General features: G+C 35.5%; 2 protein-coding genes across 14 annotated transcripts in view; one reads left to right on the forward strand and one right to left on the reverse strand.

Moving 5' to 3' along the window:
- Ttll5 (Tubulin tyrosine ligase-like 5) overlaps positions 1 to 19,825 on the forward strand; it is a 228,495-nt gene that overhangs the window by 68,306 nt on the left and 140,364 nt on the right. For all 12 annotated transcript variants that reach the window (XR_011734405.1, XM_071793419.1, XM_071793418.1 and 9 more), the window contains exons 5-7: positions 780 to 886; positions 1,079 to 1,292; positions 7,114 to 7,370. Coding sequence is in view for 11 of the 12 variants with exons in the window: in XM_071793419.1 (XP_071649520.1) it covers positions 780 to 886; positions 1,079 to 1,292; positions 7,114 to 7,370 (578 nt within the window). In the remaining variant the exon portion in view is untranslated. The remainder of the gene's footprint in view (positions 1 to 779; positions 887 to 1,078; positions 1,293 to 7,113; positions 7,371 to 19,825) is intronic.
- The window catches only part of LOC139821965 (uncharacterized), a 105,200-nt gene that overhangs the window by 32,059 nt on the left and 53,316 nt on the right, over positions 1 to 19,825 (reverse strand). Inside the window, exons 1-2 of one of the 2 annotated variants that reach the window (XM_071793429.1) lie at positions 3,493 to 3,589; positions 3,151 to 3,405 (exon numbers count right to left, since the gene is read on the reverse strand). The exons of the other annotated variant lie outside the window; for it this stretch is intronic. Of the exons in view, the coding sequence (XP_071649530.1) occupies positions 3,151 to 3,164 (14 nt within the window). The 5' untranslated portion in view covers positions 3,165 to 3,405; positions 3,493 to 3,589. Of the gene's footprint in view, positions 1 to 3,150; positions 3,406 to 3,492; positions 3,590 to 19,825 lie in introns of those variants that run through there. 2 annotated transcript variants of the gene reach the window in all.

Raw genomic sequence — 19,825 nt, forward strand, 5'->3', positions numbered from 1 at the left:
TTTATGTAAAAAAAATGCAAACGCTATTTTTCTGATTATTTTTTAATTAGTTTTTTTATTATTTTTCCTGTATATACGAACAGAAATTGTACAAAAGAGAAAAAACATATAAACATATTTTGTATACATTTATACATATTTGTACATAACAAATTTTTTACTGGGATGATAACACATTCTTTTATTTTATTATTCTTCTGTTGCATTCTAATTATTACTTTGATGTCTTTCACGTTATCTTGAAAAGTTAAAATGCGAAAACATTTATACGCTATGTTAAAAAAGAATTTTACAATGCACTTTTTTTAAAACTTAATACGTTTTATTAATCAGTAATCAGTCCGCGCTCACACACGTATTGTTCCATCGAAAGGTCAGTGAAGGTATCGGTAGACGATACAACTTAAATATTAAACGCACGCACTACATTTTCGTGCTTCGTCGCCGATATAACGAAGTAAGATTATTATTCGTTTGTCTGAAAACAACAATTACTCGGAATAAGAATGAGGATAATAAGAAATACCTTAGCAAAATGCAAAGATGATTCAAGATAACGCATTTATCTGATAACACTCATTTAAATAAACCATTTTCTTTAAGAATTTAAAAAAATTGAGTGTGAGAAAGAGTATGATCCTAATAGAGAAAATAAAACGGAACAATTAATTTTGTTTACTTTACTTCTGAGATCAGTTCCCGGCATTGAGAAACTTTTAGGAGAAACATTTCTTCATTTTATCTTTGTGAATAAAAAAAGGTGTAACTTTGCTTTTTAGGTACCTATGAACGAGACAGATTTTAATGTACTGTGGATGGGAAGTCACCCGAAGCCGGATATTTTGCGGAATTTGATGCCTTATCAAAAAATAAACCATTTTCCTAGGTAAGAAGTGCATTATTGAGATAAAGTTTCTGTAATTGTAGATGATACTTCACAGGTATAAAAAGTCACTAGATAGTGACAACGAAAAACAAAATCTTGGAACAATTTGGAAATATTTATTTAAATTTTTATAAAACATAATAAAAAATCTAAACGGATGACTCGATCCTTCTTAAAAATCTTATTCTTTAGGTCTTACGAAATTACCCGTAAGGACCGCCTCTACAAAAATATCGAAGCTATGCAGAGGAGTAAGGGCCTTCGAAATCTCGATTTTATACCTCAGACATTTCTACTGCCTACCGAAGCCAGAGAATTGATTTCGGCGCATTTCAGATATAGAGGGCCATGGATCGTCAAGCCTAAAGCCAGTTCGCGCGGCCGTGGCATTTATATTGTCAATAATGTAAGGACACGCTTTAATATTTTATAAGGTTTTTACTTTTGCGATTTTAATGTGTGACGCATCAGGAAATGATTTAAACTGCCGTTAAGTAAAAGTGTTAACTAAAAAAGCAATCTCATATAGATATTGATAGAGTTTGTGAATAAAGATTGCTTGCAATAGGATTTATCTTTTTAGAGATACCGACGCAATAATTTTTGCAATTCTATGAAATATAGGTTTAAATAAAAAAGATAAGCATATTTAATAAATTATTAATTATTATATATATAACGTACATGATAGAGGGAAATATAACTGACGTAGTGGGTTTACGTATGCAACTAAACAGTTTATACCAATTAGATTACAAAATTTGCGACGCTCGAACAGTATGTATCTCGTGTGGCGACTCACTCGAGACTGACTATGTGACAAGGTTAGACGTCAAGAGCTCAAGAATACGCGTCGATATATATCGCGCTACCGGCTCGATAATATTATAGTTACTTCGCGTCTCTAACAGTACACACATAAAGCATTTATATATTTTAATAATATCTCCGGTAGCAGGATGACGTCTTAATGACATTTTATTGATGTTAGAGACATCATTAAGATGTTCGTCACTCTGCTACCTGATGGGTTATATTAGTTTTACTAATAAAAAGATACTGATAAAGGCTCACGGGATTAAAAATCAATTAGAGACAACAGTATGAGTCAAACTAAGTTTTAATTCTTAATATAAATAATCGAGATTAAGCGACCCAACTGGCCAATTTCTATTTATTCGTCTCACAACGTTTCGACCCCGATTGGGTCCTTCTCAAGTGAGATTATACATAATTACGCAACAATAAATCATGCGTCGCAAGACGTTGCGCCCAAACCACATCATGCGAACGCCACGCTAGAACAAATAAAATGTCAATATAAGTATGGCAGATATAAATTATGAAAAAGTGGGAGACATATCGCAAGTACATCGTGAGAACTTACATGTATAGCGAGAGACATTTCAGAAAAAGAGAGCTTTCTGAAATGTTTTTCATTAAAAAGAATAAATACATTGTAAACCTCCAGAAGGATACGGAGAATTTGCCCGCGATATACGATCGTGTTATTGAGGCAGTATAATAAGTGATAGAGTCGGATCTATTTCTGTTGTATTGTTTAGGATCTGGTTTGTTATTCCTTACTTTCGGAACACGTCTTATTGTAATTAGCATTTATCATTGTGACTTTGAATATGGCACGGAATCGAGCCAGTGGAGAAAATGGACAGTCTTTTTTTCTTCGGAATTTGCGTGGCGACTCTCAGAAACTTGTTATTTTATTCTTTTGACGCACTTAACATGTAAGTTCTCACGATGTACTTGCGATATGTCTCCCACTTTTTCATAATTTATATCTGACATACTTATATTGACATTTTATTCGTTCTAACGTGGCGTTCGCATGATGTGGTTTGGGCGCAACGTCTTGCGACGCATGATTTATTGTTGCGTAATTATGTATAATCTCACTTGAGAAGGACCCAATCGGGGTCGAAACGTTGTGAGACGAATAAATAGAAATTGGCCAGTTGGGTCGCTTAATCTCGATTATTTTTATCTACGCACTGGCGGATCCAATAATTTATTCCATTGTTCTTAATATAAAGTAAAAAGGCTCACTGTATAAATCGACAATATGTGTGAGAGAGGCAATAGGAGCCCAGCGCGGTACTCAGTGCGCAATAAATTTACCACGTGTACATATAAAACAATATATTTAGTCGTTAAAGACAAAAGAAACGAACATTTCGGCCCTTTCTTTGGCCATCCTCAGCGTAAAACTATATCAATTCCGCGCAACGCAATTCCCTACATCCTACCTTGATTGTAACATTTAATGTAATCAGACGCACAATAACAAATTAACGTAGTCACGATGATCACATCGGTCGATTATGTAGCGCATTCGCAGTCACAAAACTCTCCAGGCATGGTACGCAGATGTATATTCCTCTGTATTTGCCCGATCTCCGGTGTGTCCGAAACTCCGGCCGTACAACGCATCTCACCGCTCGACTCCCCGGTTGGATAGCCAAGAAGTGGCTGAGATTTCATGCACGGAAATTTCTTAGTATCTGCAATTTCGGAGTCAGACACACGACGTCAGTGCACAAATAAGAATTAAACTTTTTACAAATGAGTGACAATTGAGCAGAACTCACGGAAATTCAATGCATTTACTCTCGAGGCCGTTAATCCATCGTTAAATGTAACTGTATACGACGCTTTTATTCTACATGTCTCGGAGAAGTTACGTGAGACACTGCCGTGACTATCAAATTCGGAGGTCGATAAAGGACTCGAAACAATGATACACGCCGTCGTTATACATCGGTTCGGGAATAACAGTGTTGTGTGTTTATTTATCCGCGGAAAAATAAACACACAACACTGTTATTCCCGAACCGATGTATAACGACGGCGTGTATCATTGTTTCGAGTCCTTTATCGACCTCCGAATTTGATAGTCACGGCAGTGTCTCACGTAACTTCTCCGAGACATGTAGAATAAAAGCGTCGTATATAGTTACATTTTACGATGGATTAACGGCCTCGAGAGTGAATGCATTGAATTTCCGTGAGTTCTGCTCAATTGTCACTCATTTGTAAAAAGTTTAATTCTTATTTGTGCACTGACGTCGTGTGTCTGACTCCGAAATTGCAGATACTAAGAAATTTCCGTGCATGAAATCTCAGCCACTTCTTGGCTATCCAACCGGGGAGTCGAGCGGTGAGATGCGTTGTACGGCCGGAGTTTCGGACACACCGGAGATCGGGCAAATACAGAGGAATATACATCTGCGTACCATGCCTGGAGAGTTTTGTGACTGCGAATGCGCTACATAATCGACCGATGTGATCATCGTGACTACGTTAATTTGTTATTGTGCGTCTGATTACATTAAATGTTACAATCAAGGTAGGATGTAGGGAATTGCGTTGCGCGGAATTGATATAGTTTTACGCTGAGGATGGCCAAAGAAAAGGGCCGAAACGTTCGTTTCTTTTGTCTTTAACGACTAAATATATTGTTTTATATGTACACGTGGTAAATTTATTGCGCACTGAGTATCGCGCTGGGCTCCTATTGCCTCTCTCACACATATTGTCGATTTAATTCTTAAATTTATTATGACAACATTACTGTCAAAATGAACAAAATAGGATGTCGATAAATCGATAAATCAATTGAATTAGAGCCATTCTGCAATATGTCGCGAACGATGGCAACTTCTAGTTGAAAAGTGTTATTTCCGATTGTCAGTTGCTGTCGCCAAAAAAGTTAAAAGTTCGCCAACTGTCTTTTGACAACCGCAATTAACAAGCGTAACCGGAAATAACAATTTTCGGTAAATATGCATAAAAGTGACCTTTAAAAGGTTTTACCCGGTCGTTGTTTATTAAAAAGTTATGAACAAAAAAGTTTAAAATATCTAACAGCTTGTGTTAGTGCTAAAGGAAGTAATTTGCTGATATATGTGTATAAACAGTACACATGTAGGCGAGGGAAAGGCTACGCCCCTTCCCCGCAAGCAAGAAGGGGGTGGGGGGTGGACCTCCTTTTGCGTAGAAAGTTGAAAACCTGAACCGTACAATGATAGACTTTGTTCGCCCGCTGTAAGCAGGGGTGAGGTGAGGTAGGGTAAACTTTGTTTTGCGTGGACAGTATGTATGTACAATGCTGTCTAAACTTGACTTGGCGAAACTTCTGAAAACATCCATGCTTAGATTTAGGTCAAACTCTGTAAATAGGTTTCTTTTAGATAAAAAAGATATATACCAAAAGGATTTTTAGCGTCTCAAAAGTTAAGTAACTTTTTTAACATTTTTAACCTACTGCCTCCATGCATACACTTAGAACCAATACAGCTCGCAAGTAATGTAAACATCCGTAAAGTCATACCCGTCAAAGTCATAACATAAACATAATTGGCGAAACTTCAGAAAATCAGAAACGTGGTAAACCCATGTGGCAACTCGTCTCGCGTGGAAAGTGTATGCGTGGAGGTTCAGCCCCCCTGCGGGAGGGTCTACCTCCAAAAAACTAACCTAACTCAACCCAATTGTTGTGTGGATGGAAAAGTACATGCGTGAACTTTCCACACGTGGAAAGTTTTAAACCCATGTAGCAACTCGTCTCGCGTGGAAAGTGTATGCGTGGAAGCAATAGGTTCCACCCCTCTGTGGGGGGCTCCACTACCGTTAAATTAGACACATATTGTGCCTTGCAAAGTACATGCGTGGACTTTCCACGCGTAGGAAGTTGTAAACCCATATGGCAACTCGTGTCGCATGGTGTGTATGCATGGAGACAGTAGGTTAAAAAAGTTACTTAACTTTTGAGTCGCTAAATATCCTTTTGGTATATGTCTTTTTTATGTAAAAGGAACCTATTTACAAAGTTTGATGATCTAAATCGGAGCACGGACGTTTTCGGAAGAACAGCCTAACACTGCAATGCTATATTTCTCAAACTTCTTTCATTAATAACTTTTTAATAAACAACGATCGCCGGCTAAAACCTTTTGAAGGTCACTCAGGATGATGACCTTGACAACACATGTCAAGGTCAAAGTCATCGGTAACGTTTGACCTTTTATGCATATTAACCATTAATATATTAATACTTTTATAAATCTATTAAATATAGTTATATATTAATTTTTTATTTGTAATAACTTATGTATATGCTTGTCTTTACATAGTATATAAATGTTGCACAACTAAGTGCTAATTAATGTTTTAAATTAAAATGACCATTATATATCGTATGCATACTGTCGCAACTTAAAAATTCACAATTTTTAGGAGAGAGAAGAAACAAATTTAATTTAATTTTTTGAATAGTGAGATAATTAACGTAATTACAATTACGGTATTTTGTTGTAATAAAAATTATACTATTTCTTGTGTGAAAAAGTCTGGTGTGATTCACTTGCCAATTCATTTATGACATTTAGTGACCGCAACATAATATTTTAGGTATACTTTTTATGGGCTTAACTCAAAATAAAATTTTTTTGAGTTGTTACAGTATTCTTCTAAGGATACGACATAATATATTTAAAATATGTATAAATGTTTTTTAGTTTCTGTATTCTTTGTAAGGTCATTATGTCATTATAATCAAGATTATTAATTGTCTTTTATTAATTTTATTATAATGCAATTACATATTTGACGTGGTTGAATCTTTTAGACAATGTCACGTTATTTACTGGTGCTGGATATTTAAGAAATAATTTGTTTATTTTATTATGAAATGTTGCATATTTAATATGTTTAGTATTTAAATAAAAAAAATTTGCTGAATTTACTATTATTTTCTGTAATAATAATTTGAGGGCTTTGATTAAGGTGGAAGCACATAAAATTGCAGGAGCCATGAGCACAAATGCAGAAGCCATATGCGCATGCGCTATGGTGTCTGCATACTGCCTATGGCTTCTGAATTTTCAATCTACATAAAAATACATAAACATAGTGTATGTAGATTGAAAATTCAGAAGCCATAGGCAGTATGCAGACACCATAGCGCATGCGCATATGGCTTCTGCATTCCTGCTCATGGCTCCTGCAATTTTATGTGCTTCCACCTTTAGCCAACAGAGTGCTTGTAGATTATAAAGTAGCCATGGACATGTATAATCTTGATGCTTAGACTACATCAAGCTTTACAATTATTTACTTGAGTATGAATTCAATTTTTAAACTAATGACACTTTGCGAAGTATATAATACTACCTTCCATCTGTATCCTATTTCTTACTATATTGTTGTAGCCTGAGAAGATCCTGACAGATGAATCAGTCATCGTGGCGCAATACATAAATAATCCGCTTTTAATCGACGGACATAAATGCGATTTGCGTCTCTACGTCGCTGTAACGAATTACGATCCTCTGCTAATTTATTTATATGAAGAAGGTTTAGTGAGATTTGCAGCTGTTAAATATGACGGTGGAAGTCAATATATTTGGAATCCTTGCATGCATCTTTGCAACTATAGTATAAACAAGTTTCACGTGGATTACGTAAAGTAAGTTATAACAAAAACAGTTAATATGTGTTAAGATAAAATTATTTATCATCTAAGCATACAGGGTTAAAAAATTAAACCGACCACGTGATGACGTGGTGGGCCAACCACGTGATGACACATTAACAACGCATAGTCACGCCACTATTGGCCCTACACCGCGTTGAATTTTAATATATCGCCATTTCAATAATTAACCATATTATATATTAACCATTGAATCGAAAAGTTTATTTGACATTTTCGTTTTAGATTCATTGTATCTTCTATCCACTATAATATTAACCTTGATCGCTATTATTGGGATATTCTAGTATATATTGGGCAGTGTTAAAGTGACTAATAATTTTAATATTTTTTTCATTTAATTTATAAGTAGATATATATTTAAATACACACATAAAATACCATATATAATTAATAATTTTTTTATACTAATAACATTAAAATCGATTTTTTGCTCTATTAAATCCAATCGTTTATTTGCTAATTTAAAATTAATTATTTACAATTAGTAATATTATAAAACAGAATTATATTAATAATATTAAAGTTGATAAAAATGTCAGAATGTAATATTCAACAGTACCAACCTATTTATTATTTTAATATATTTAATATTTTATATTTATCGATTAAGTAGACTGATTTTCCCAATAAACAAGTGTACATTTTTCCTAGAATACGCCAGGAATAAAAAATATAATAGATTAAGAGAAGATTCAAATTAAAAAATGTTTTCAAAAAGTAATATACATATATATATATATCATTATTCATGGCTATAGCTGCCTATATATACATATTTCGATTTTATTGGTGAAAATGTGAACTAAATATTTTACGAAAACGGTTGCCAACAGATTGTGGCAACTTTTATGGCAATAAGTATGCTACAAGCTTTCCGCTCGTTTGCGCAGGCAATTGTTGTCTGCCTAATGCTCTTAAGTTGCTCTAAATGAAATTACTATTGTCTCGGTGCAGTGAAAGCAATATGATGACAACTGAAAAGAAACTTATGCCAAACAACTATTTCCCTTCCTATGCCAAGGAACGCTTGGCTATCTGGGGAACAGACCGTCTATATATCTGTATATTTATAAACATTAAATCTTATTTATTTTACCATTTTAGTAGGAAACAATATAGCGCTGAATTACGTGATTTATCAAACCATCTTCAGTGTTGCTTCTCTAATATCTAGGACGGTTCTAGGACATAATTCCCCCCGAACATATTTTCCCCGGACAAACTCACTCCGGACATAATCCCCCTGTACACAAATTCCCCTCGGACATTCTCCCCAGACAAACTCATGGATGAAATCTCTCTGTATACAAATTTCTTCGGAAAAAAAACTCCACAGCATATTACGGCAGCAAAATATATATTTCAATGGCAAACACTACCAATAGCGAAACGAAAAAAAAAACAGGCAATAATTTTACAATACAAATTACAAACTAGAGCAAAAAGTTCTGAGCAGCGCCTCAAAGATAAAGAAGAATTTCCGTTTCTTCGAAACGTTGAACGACATTCTTCAGGCGAACATCTAGATCACGGTACTTCTTTTGCTTCCTCATAGAGAAAGCTTTGTTTTCGTGAATTTCGTATATGAACATTTAATTGCGTTTAAGTTGGGTTTAGAGTCAACCAAATTTTAAAAAATTATATATGAAATAGAGGTAGAAGAAACCAACGAAGAGATTGGTTTTTGAGTTTTTTCTGCCAATATATTCAGATTGTTGTAAAACGTCGAGATATCGCCTTAAAAAATGTTCGTATATATGTGTGTGTGTGTGTGTGTGTGTGTGTGTGTGTGTGTGCGCGTGTGCGCGTGCGCGTGCGCGTGCGCGTGTGCGTGTGCGTGTGCGTGTGCGTGTGCGTGTGCGTGTGCGTGTGCGTGTGTGTGTGTGTGTGTGTGTGTGTGTGTGTGTGTGTGTGTGTGTGTGTGTGTGTGTGTGTGTGTGTGTGTGTGTGTGTGTGTGTGTGTGCACATTTGATGTTGTGGTTGCTCTAACTTCCGCAAATATTGAGATATCGGGCTGTTTTTTTTTTTTAATCGATAGAGTATCATTCAAGGAAGGTTGGTATTGAATTTGGCGATGATCGGGGTAAAGAGGTTCTTTTTTAAAAAAATTTTGAATTTTTTTAGAAATGTCCGTGGTTGCTCTAATTTCCGCAAATTTGGAGATATCGATCTATTTCTAATTTTATTATATTTTTTAGTCTTTTCTACCCCTATTTTATATATAATTTTTGAAGATTTGGTTGATTAGACCCAGCTTTGGTTGATTAGACGCGATCAAAGGTCCATAATTTTGATCGAATATAAAGCTAACTCTAATCAACCGAATTTAAGAGAATTATATATGAAATAGGACTAGAAAAGACCGAAGTTAAAAATTGTTTTTTGAGTTTTCGATGCCATTGGTTGATTAGACCCAGTTTTATACGCGATCAAAGGTCCATAATTTTGATCGTATATAAAGCTAAGTCTAATCAACCGAATTTAAAAGAATTATATATGAAATAGAGGGGTAGGAAGGACCGAAGTAAAAATTGTTTTTTGAGTTTTCGATGCCAATGTGTTGCTTATGTTCGAAAACGTCGAATATTTGAGGATTGGCTATCCATCAAATAACTTAGGGTAGATTGAGGCGAATCGGACTAATATAAGTTGTAAGACAATTTTCGTTAGTATTTTATTTTAAACGAGCAATTTTATCGTGCTAATTAGTAATCCGATTTGCCTCGGTCTACCCTATACATTTTTTAGGCAGAAATCGGTAACCCTTTCACTAATCTTCGCCAAATTCGAAACAACCTCCCTTTAATGATACCTTATATATAAGATTACGTGTATGATTTGTATACTTTTTAGGCAAAAATTGGTAACCCCTTCACCGATCATTGTCAAATTCAACACCAATATATCTTTAATGATACTCTATCCATAAAAAAAGTGTGCAAGTAGAAACTTGCACATTGCTTCCTCATAGTTTTTAAGTGTGCAAGTAGAAACTTGCACATTGCTTCCTCATAGTTTTTTAGTGTGCAAGTAGAAACTTGCATATTGCTTCCTCATAGTTTTTAAATGTGCAAGTAGAAACTTGTACATTGCTTTCTCATAGTTTTTAAGTGAGCAAGTAGAAACTTGCACATTGCTTCCTTATAGTTTTTAAGTGTGCAAGTAGAAACCTGCATTGCTTCCTCTATGAGGAAGCCAAATTAATAAATATCTACTAATAATTATGCATACAAAAACAACCCAATAAAAACAGTACGTGGATCCACGTTATTGCTACGTGGATTCGACGTGGATTCGACGAAATTACGTGGATTCGACGTGGATGTGACGTGACTGTTTTTATCGGGAGGCTTCCTCATAGAGGAAGCAATGTGCAGGTTTCTACTTGCACACTTAAAAACTATAAGGAAGCAATGTGCAAGTTTCTACTTGCTCACTTAAAAACTATGAGGAAGCAATGTACAAGTTTCTACTTGTTTTTGCTTCGACGGCTTAGTGCCAGAATTACCTTGTTCAATTTTGTATTCCGTAAGAGACTGGCAATTAAGACTTCAACAAATTAACAAATTTATATACCGACAAATTTTGCATGCTTGTATCTTTGTAATAAAAGCGTGATGCGAACCCTCAACGGTATTATAATTTGTTCGAGCAGAATCACCATGCAAGCACCGACTGATAATGGTTCCACAATTCAACGCTAAATGCCGGACCACGCCTCCGATTACGCCGGCCAATTATTCCCACCCACGTGCTTTCGAAATAATGTATAAATACTTTCAATTTATCGATGTTCGGCAAATAATACGGACAATTCACGAGCGCATCGAAACCTGCATGAATTTTGTCTTCTGACACAAATACTAACGCGCAAAGCATTCGAACATTAATTGCAAAGTAGCCTTGTTGCAGTCCTTAGACCGTCGTGAGACACGTTAGTTTTACCCTACTGATGACCAGTCATTGTGATAGTAATCCTGCTCAGTACGAGAGGAACCGCAGGTTCGGACATTTGGTTCACGCACTCGGTCGAGCGGCCGGTGGTGCGAAGCTACCATCCGTGGGATTATGCCTGAACGTCTCTAAGGCCGTATCCTCTCTATAGTCAAAGGTGGCAATGATATCTCTAGGAGTCTCATCATAGATGCACTTTGCGGCTTTGCAATATGGTTCAATAATAATGCGAAAAATTACGTAAATTTTAATAAAAAATAATTATTTTAGTGTAAAACAAGCGTTATCCGACCTATGCGCAATATTAGATAATTTAGCGCGTCAATAAGAAAATCAGCGTTCGTCGTACGAAAAAATACAAGGGTCCTTTTTTGTTGCAAATTTCGTTCACAACAAGACGCATATGATAAAGTTTGTCTCAAATAAATTCTAAGGCCTGAAAACAGCGAAAAACTAAGACTATTCCAAAAAATCAAAATTTTTTGCTTACATAGCTACAAACTAAAGCAAAAGGGTCTAAAAAATCGGTTACACCCTGGAAAGTATTCTTTGTAGTTCTCAGATAATGTGTGATTTTTTGGGAATTTTTAATTTTATTTTAAATGACGGAAAAAAATCACCGACGCAACATCAAAAAAACGATGAAATCGAGGGTTTTCGGGATCCGAGTCTCGGACTTTGACGGCGCGTGCAAGCTAAACGACTGACTTGACGATAAATGTTATTCAGATCATTATTGTAGATAATTTTACGCTCTACAAAAAAGGTACGTATAGTTAGTTACCCTATCTTGCTCAGTTTTTAAGATATTTGAGAAAAAATAAAAAAAATAGCGTTTTTTGTTGATAATATTGTTAATAACTTTATAATGCGCATTAATTTTGCGAAGCAAAATAAATCCCACTTACAGCACCTCAAATCAAAGCGATTTATGGTGGTTGCAATCTGGGAAGAGTAATTGGAAGGTTAACCCCCTAAATTAGTCTAATATGACTGGCCTATTTGCTTTCTTCCACATTTGCGCTCTCACAGACTGGACTTCAATTAATGCTTTATTAGGCGCATGATTGTGGTCAGTTTCATGCAATATGATTCCTGCAGCACAATTCACAGTATTACAAGCAAGAAAACAAAATGTTTTTACCCGCAACTACCATAAAAGAACGAAAATATCACATATCAGTTCGCATTATCGACGATGTGTCACACAATAATCCATGGCAAGACTTCTTGTACAAGACACACCTCCAGATAACTTTATCGGCTCCATCCGCGTGCTTATTATACTAATATAAATCCTTTATGAACTAAAAACATACCACTTTTTTTACTTTTCAACAATTTTAGCGGCATGACGACTCACGAACGAACAAACAATTACACAGACAATCAAAAACGGTTCGCACAGCAAACGGCCACAATATACAACACGAACGGATGAGCAGGACGACACTGATTAGTCCGTTATCCAGCAATAGAAAATATATCGAAGCAGTTAACATTATCCCGTTCAATTCGAAACGGCTACTGAATTACGCCGAATATACACGCAAAGGTGATTTTGCATCAAAGAGATTACGTTCGAGAAGATAGTACGACACAGATAATTTATGCCGAGGAGATGCCGGCACAATTACGATAACTTTGATCTTGAAATGTAAGTGATTTTTGAAGAAATTTTTGGCGAAAAACACGGGAAAAATAATAAAAAAGTTTCCGACCAATAGATACTAAAGTAACTAACGAAAGAAAAAACAAAAAAAAACTTGCACATTGCTTCCTCATAGTTGTGCAAGTAGAAACTTGTACATTGTTTTCTCATAGTTTTTAAGTGTGCAAGTGGAAAGGACTTCGCAAAAATCTTTATGGGAAATGGCTTTCGGCTAATTTTTTTAAAAATTTGATATGTGGTAGTTCTCAACACGTAGAACAAAAGTGTCCATAGCCAAGGTCCGATCACGGGTAGTTTTCGAGATACAGCACCCCAAAGTTGGACTTTTCGTACCTTATTGCAGCGTAGTGCGGGTGCAGTCGATGTCGATGTACGATGATGCTTACGATTAAGGTGGGTGTACAGGTGCTTGTGTGTGTGTGTGTGTGTGTGTGTGCGTGTGCGTGTGCGTGTGCGTGTGCGTGTGCGTGTGCGTGTGCGTGTGCGTGTGCGTGTGCGTGTGCGTGTGCGTGTGTGTGTGTGTGTGTGCGCGCGCGCGCGCGCGCACATTATTCATTAATAATCTCAATAATATTCCGAGGATTATCTGGAAGTTCTCGGTCTGCGGCATCCAATGTGGTATTGAGCAATGACATGTCAGGGTATTTGATATTTCCTTGATGTCGTGCAAAACCTAAGTACCACAAGACGCTGGCAACGTGTGCACATGTACCTAGAGTACGAGCTCCAGACTGACACGTACAATAATATCCATTAATTGGCTCATTAGCATTGTCAGCAGCATTCTCATCATCCCTATTATCGATATCATATGAAATGAAGATTTGATGTCTTGTTGCATTACGAAATCTGGAATACAACCTAATTCTCAGAAAACCTGGCTCGTTGAAATGTTGATCAAGTTGAAATTCTTCATCATTATCCCTTAGTAGCTTATCTTGGATATATGAAGGTGCTAGATTTATTTGATAAATGCCCACAGTCAAATCTAGGCTTTCAAGTAATTCAAATCAAGTATAGGGAAATCTGCCACGTCACGATAATTGAGCCGTCTCCATTGGCCATTTCTTAGTCGCAAGTTATCTACCTCTACTCTCGCTTGTACGACATTAGGAGTTGTCGATCTCTGTAGCATTTCTCTAGCAAGCTGAGCATCTGCACCTTGGCATTTGGATAATAGGATGATACCTGTTTAGTATAGCTCCAGCTATGCAATAGAATCCATTAAGGTTTTTTGCGTGCTGCAGATTTATTGTTTGTGCTAAGAACTTGAAAACTGACCTCAAGTGGCCATTTCGTGCTTCGACTACCCAGCGATTTTTTGTGACGATACGTGAATCATTTGCATCTTGCGTTGGAAGTTGCCTTTGTCCGTGTTCAAGCAGTGGAGGCGTCTTGTGATCAATGCCTAAACGCTGGAGTAAGGGTATTGCATCACAATAACCTCTATCCACCAAAACGACGTCACCATTCTGAAACCAGCCTTGTAATGTTTCTGCATCTCTCTCGAACTCTTGACAAAGGATTTCGGCATCATTATTCCGAGCATCAGAGAAATAGGGACCAAAAATCGTTAGAATGTAACCATCGGGAGCTACAACTAAAGTTGGTTTAAGGAGATGTCGATTTTTGTGAACGGAATAGGATTGGTGCAATACCCGAAAATTGTTACTTTTATGTATATACGTGTAGGTACTGTCAATCACAGCGACAGCTCTTGGTTTTTCGGGTTGAGGATTATACAGCTCATTTGCAAACTCCGTCACATGCTGTATAATAAACTCTTGCCTTGTTATTGATTCGGGTCTAATGTTAGTCGGGACGAATCTCTGTAATAAAGATGTTCTAACATAAGCCACAACAGAACTGACAGTTTGTCTACTAGGATAATCAAAAATGATTTTGAGAAAATCGTCACTCAATCCCTGTCTTATCTTGCACAAGAAGATCAACAAATCCTTTCTACTTACGTATCTTAGTTTTCCATTTTGAAGTACAGGATCACAATAAGTAAAAAGTTCTTCAAACTGCTGTTTATTGATTGGTGCTATACACTGAAATTCCTCATCAGTTAAGTGATTTTCATCTATACCTCTTGTTCTATTTGCACCCACGTTTCTCAGTTGCTGTAAAAAAACTTGCAACTGTGGACCTTTGATAACATAAGGTCTGTTGATGAAACGTAGTGCATAATATTTTCGATAATATTTTAGTAATAATATTTTCGAAAAAAGCCATTTTCATCCAAATGATGTTCACAACTCCTCACATTATCCGGTATATAGATATTTGTTTCTATGAAGACCTGAACTCTGCATTGTATTGATAATCTTCGTACATTATTTTGAGCATTACAAATGACGCAAGTCTGGGATGCTGTTTGAGTCAAGACATTTAATCGTAGACAAGTAGGATCTGCCCCGATCATAGCTATTTCATTAATAATTGACCGATTACAGTTCATACACAACCTTGAATTATCATCAAGATGTAAAGGGGGATGGTCAAACTCATCACGCCTTGTAATAGCTATTTGGCGTTCATTTACGTTCTCATCACCATCCATACGTGCCAATTGACGAATATTGAACGATCTATTACATATATAACATAGCGGCCGTACTATGGCAGCCATTTTTTCACTGGAGAATGACGGTGAAGTGAACGGGAACTTTTTTTAAGCAAACTATCAACAGATTTTTCTATTGGGATAATGAATCAATCTACATTCACCAGCGGATTATATTTACCAGAAAAAGTTATTCGTACTTGAAGGGATATTACCTAAAAGTGACGTATGATACGGAGAAAGAAAAATGTTTCTTTTCTCAAGAAAAATATCTTGACTATGAGTAGAAAGGATAAACAATTGACAGTATAACAATGTATCAATACTGAAATAAAGAATCGCGGGTATATGAACTCGTAAGTATACGTTTTTAAGCCGATGTTATCGAGACCCTAAGTCGTCTACAGACGATACCGAGTCTCGGCTTAGCCGAAAGCCATTTCCCATAAGGATTTCTGCGGGGTCCTTTGTGTGCACATTGCTTTCTTATAGTTTTTAAGTGTGCAAGTAGAAACCTGTACATTGCTTCCTCTATGAGAAAGCCTGTTTTTTTGTGCATAATTATTAGTAGATATTTATTAATTTGGCTTTTTCATAGAGGAAGCAATGTACAGGTTTCTACTTGCACACTTAAAAACTACAAGAAAGCAATGTGCAAGTTTCTACTTGCTCACTTAAACAAGTTTCTACTTGCACACTTAAAAACTATGAGAAAGCAATGTATGTACAAGTTTCCACTTGCACATTTAAAAACTATGAGGAAGCAATGTGCAAGTTTCTACTTGCACATTTTTTTTATGAATAGAGTATCATTAAAGATAGATTGGTGTTGTATTTGGCTTGATATCTCAAAATTTGCGGAAATGAGAGCAATCACTTAGACTTTTTTAAACAGAAATCGGTAATCTCTTTATTATTAGCAATTTTTATTAATTTTAATAAGAGAAATAGGATCGTAAAGATATACAATCAATTAGAAAAGCCATGCGATCCAAGCTTAGGTCTTTGACAGCCTTATATTAGTTACTGTATACATATATGTCTATATATATACATATAGTTTTTTCCAACATACTGCGCGCCGATTATTTGTCGGACTTAAAACACAGTAATTGTTAGAATTAAAAACCCTTCCCTCCCCGGAATTAAATCGACTCGATTTAAATATCTAATAACTGTAAAGAAAATTTATTGCGAAAAATATTACCTCAGCCAGGGTTCGAACCTGGAACCTCCCTCATTCCGTGTAGGGCGTCGTACCAATTCGACTACCGAGGCATGTGGTAATATTTATCGCAATAGCCGGTTAATAATAGTTTGAAACGTCTTTCTCAGGCGACGTGAATAATAATAAGAGAAATAGGATCGTAAGATATACAATCAATTAGAAAGCCATGCGATCCAAGCTTAGGTCTTGACAGCCTTAATTAGTTACTGTAACATATATCTATATATATATATCTTTGACAGCTGGTTTGGTGACTTTAAGTCGACAAATAAGTCGACAAATAGCGCGCAGTATGTTGGAAAAAACTATATGTATATATATACATATATGTATACAGTAACTAATATAGGCTGTCAAAGACCTAAGCTTGGATCGCATGGCTTTTCTAATGATTGTATATCTTTACGATCCTATTTCTCTTATTATTATTCACTGTCGCCTGAGAAAGACGTTTCAAACTATTATTAACCGGCTATTGCGATAAATATTACCACATGCCTCGGTAGTCGAATTGGTACGACGCCCTACACGGAATGAGGGAGGTTCCAGGTTCGAACCCTGGCTGAGGTAATATTTTTCGCAATAAATTTTCTTTACAGTTATTAGATATTTAAATCGAGTCGATTTAATTCCGGGGAGGGAAGGGTTTTTAATTCTAACAATTACTGTGTTTTAAGTCCGACAAATAATCGGCGCGCAGTATGTTGGAAAAAACTATATGTATATATATAGACATATATGTATACAGTAACTAATATAAGGCTGTCAAAGACCTAAGCTTGGATCGCATGGCTTTTCTAATTGATTGTATATCTTTACGATCCTATTTCTCTTATTATTATTCACGTCGCCTGAGAAAGACGTTTCAAACTATTATTAACCGGCTATTGCGATAAATATTACCACATGCCTCGGTAGCCGAATTGGTACGACGCCCTACACGGAATGAGGGAGGTTCCAGGTTCGAACCCTGGCTGAGGTAATATTTTTCGCAATAAATTTTCTTTACAGTTATTAGATATTTAAATCGAGTCGATTTAATTCCGGGGAGGGAAGGGTTTTTAATTCTAACAATTACTGTGTTTTAAGTCCGACAAATAATCGGCGCGCAGTATGTTGGAAAAAAACTATATGTATATATATAGACATATATGTATACAGTAACTAATATAAGGCTGTCAAAGACCTAAGCTTGGATCGCATGGCTTTTCTAATTGATTGTATATCTTTACGATCCTATTTCTCTTATTATTATTCACGTCGCCTGAGAAAGACGTTTCAAACTATTATTAACCGGCTATTGCGATAAATATTACCACATGCCTCGGTAGTCGAATTGGTACGACGCCCTACACGGAATGAGGGAGGTTCCAGGTTCGAACCCTGGCTGAGGTAATATTTTTCGCAATAAATTTTCTTTACAGTTATTAGATATTTAAATCGAGTCGATTTAATTCCGGGGAGGGAAGGGTTTTTAATTCTAACAATTACTGTGTTTTAAGTCCGACAAATAATCGGCGCGCAGTATGTTGGAAAAAAACTATATGTATATATATAGACATATATGTATACAGTAACTAATATAAGGCTGTCAAAGACCTAAGCTTGGATCGCATGGCTTTTCTAATTGATTGTTTATTAATTTTATTATATTCTTTAGTTCCTTCTACCCCTATTTCATATATAAATCTTTAAAATTTAATTAATCAGTTCTTGAGTTATAGAAATTTCAGTAAACTTGGCTTTTTTTTTTTTAACAGAAATTGGTAACTAATCAACCAAATCCAGAACTAATCTTAACGAATTATATATGAAATAGGGGTAGAAAAGACTGAAGAATATAATAGAATTAATAAAAATTGTTAATAATAAAGGAGTTATCAATTTCTGTTAAAAAAAACAGCCAATTTACTGAAATTTCTATAACTCAAGAACTGATTAATTAAATTTTAAAGAGTTATATATGAAATAAGGGTAAAAACAACTAAAAAATATAATAGAATTAGAAATAGATCGATATATCAAATATTGAGAAAGCTATAGCGTAAAACACGCTTTTCTGAAAAATGAAAATCCCCTTAAAATCCATACCGGTCGACGGATTTTAATAAAATTGGAGAAGAACATACTAAAAATGATTAGATATAATCATATATAATTATATCTGGTATATATATAATTATATATAATTATATATGTTTTTATATGGGGTCATATCTAATTATACATGGCCACATGTGCAATCAGTGGTCCTACATACAACCAGATATAGCACCATATCTACTTGTATATAAATGTATATAATTTTATGTGAAGCCAGATATAATGATATATGAATGGTGCATCCTACATATAACAAGATATAGCATTATATACAACTATATATGCAGTCATATATAGCCAGATATATTAATGTGACTAATTTGGCGCTATATACAACCAGAAATAGCGCTATATCTAATCGTATATAAATGTATGTGAAGCCAGATATAATTATATATGAGTAGTGCACCCTACATATAACTAGATATAGCATTATATACAACTATATATGAAGTCATATATAGCCAGATATATTAATATGCCTAATCTTGTCCTATGTACAACCAGATATAGCACTATATCTGTATAGATATAGATTCGCAAGTTATCATATATGCTGCAGATATTTAATCCTAAATTTAAAAATTTATTTGAATTGTTTTTATATATATTATAGATATTAAATTCAAAAATTTGTTACATAATATTATATAATTCGGTATTATGAAATAATACTGCAGGTCATGTGTGCGTACCCGGGAAAAAAATTATATATAATTACTAGCTGGTTACCCGGGCTTCGCCCCGGAGGACACATGTAATCAGACACGCAAATAGTCTCTCTCTCTCTCTCTCTCTCTCTCTCTCTTCTCTCTCTCTCTCCTCCTCTCTCTCCGCTCTCTCTCTCTCTCTCTCGATCTCTCCTCTCTCTCTCTCTCTCTCTCTCTCTCTCTCTCCT

Source organism: Temnothorax longispinosus, chromosome 11, assembly GCF_030848805.1.
Source record: "Temnothorax longispinosus isolate EJ_2023e chromosome 11, Tlon_JGU_v1, whole genome shotgun sequence".
Taxonomy (NCBI): domain Eukaryota; kingdom Metazoa; phylum Arthropoda; class Insecta; order Hymenoptera; family Formicidae; genus Temnothorax; species Temnothorax longispinosus.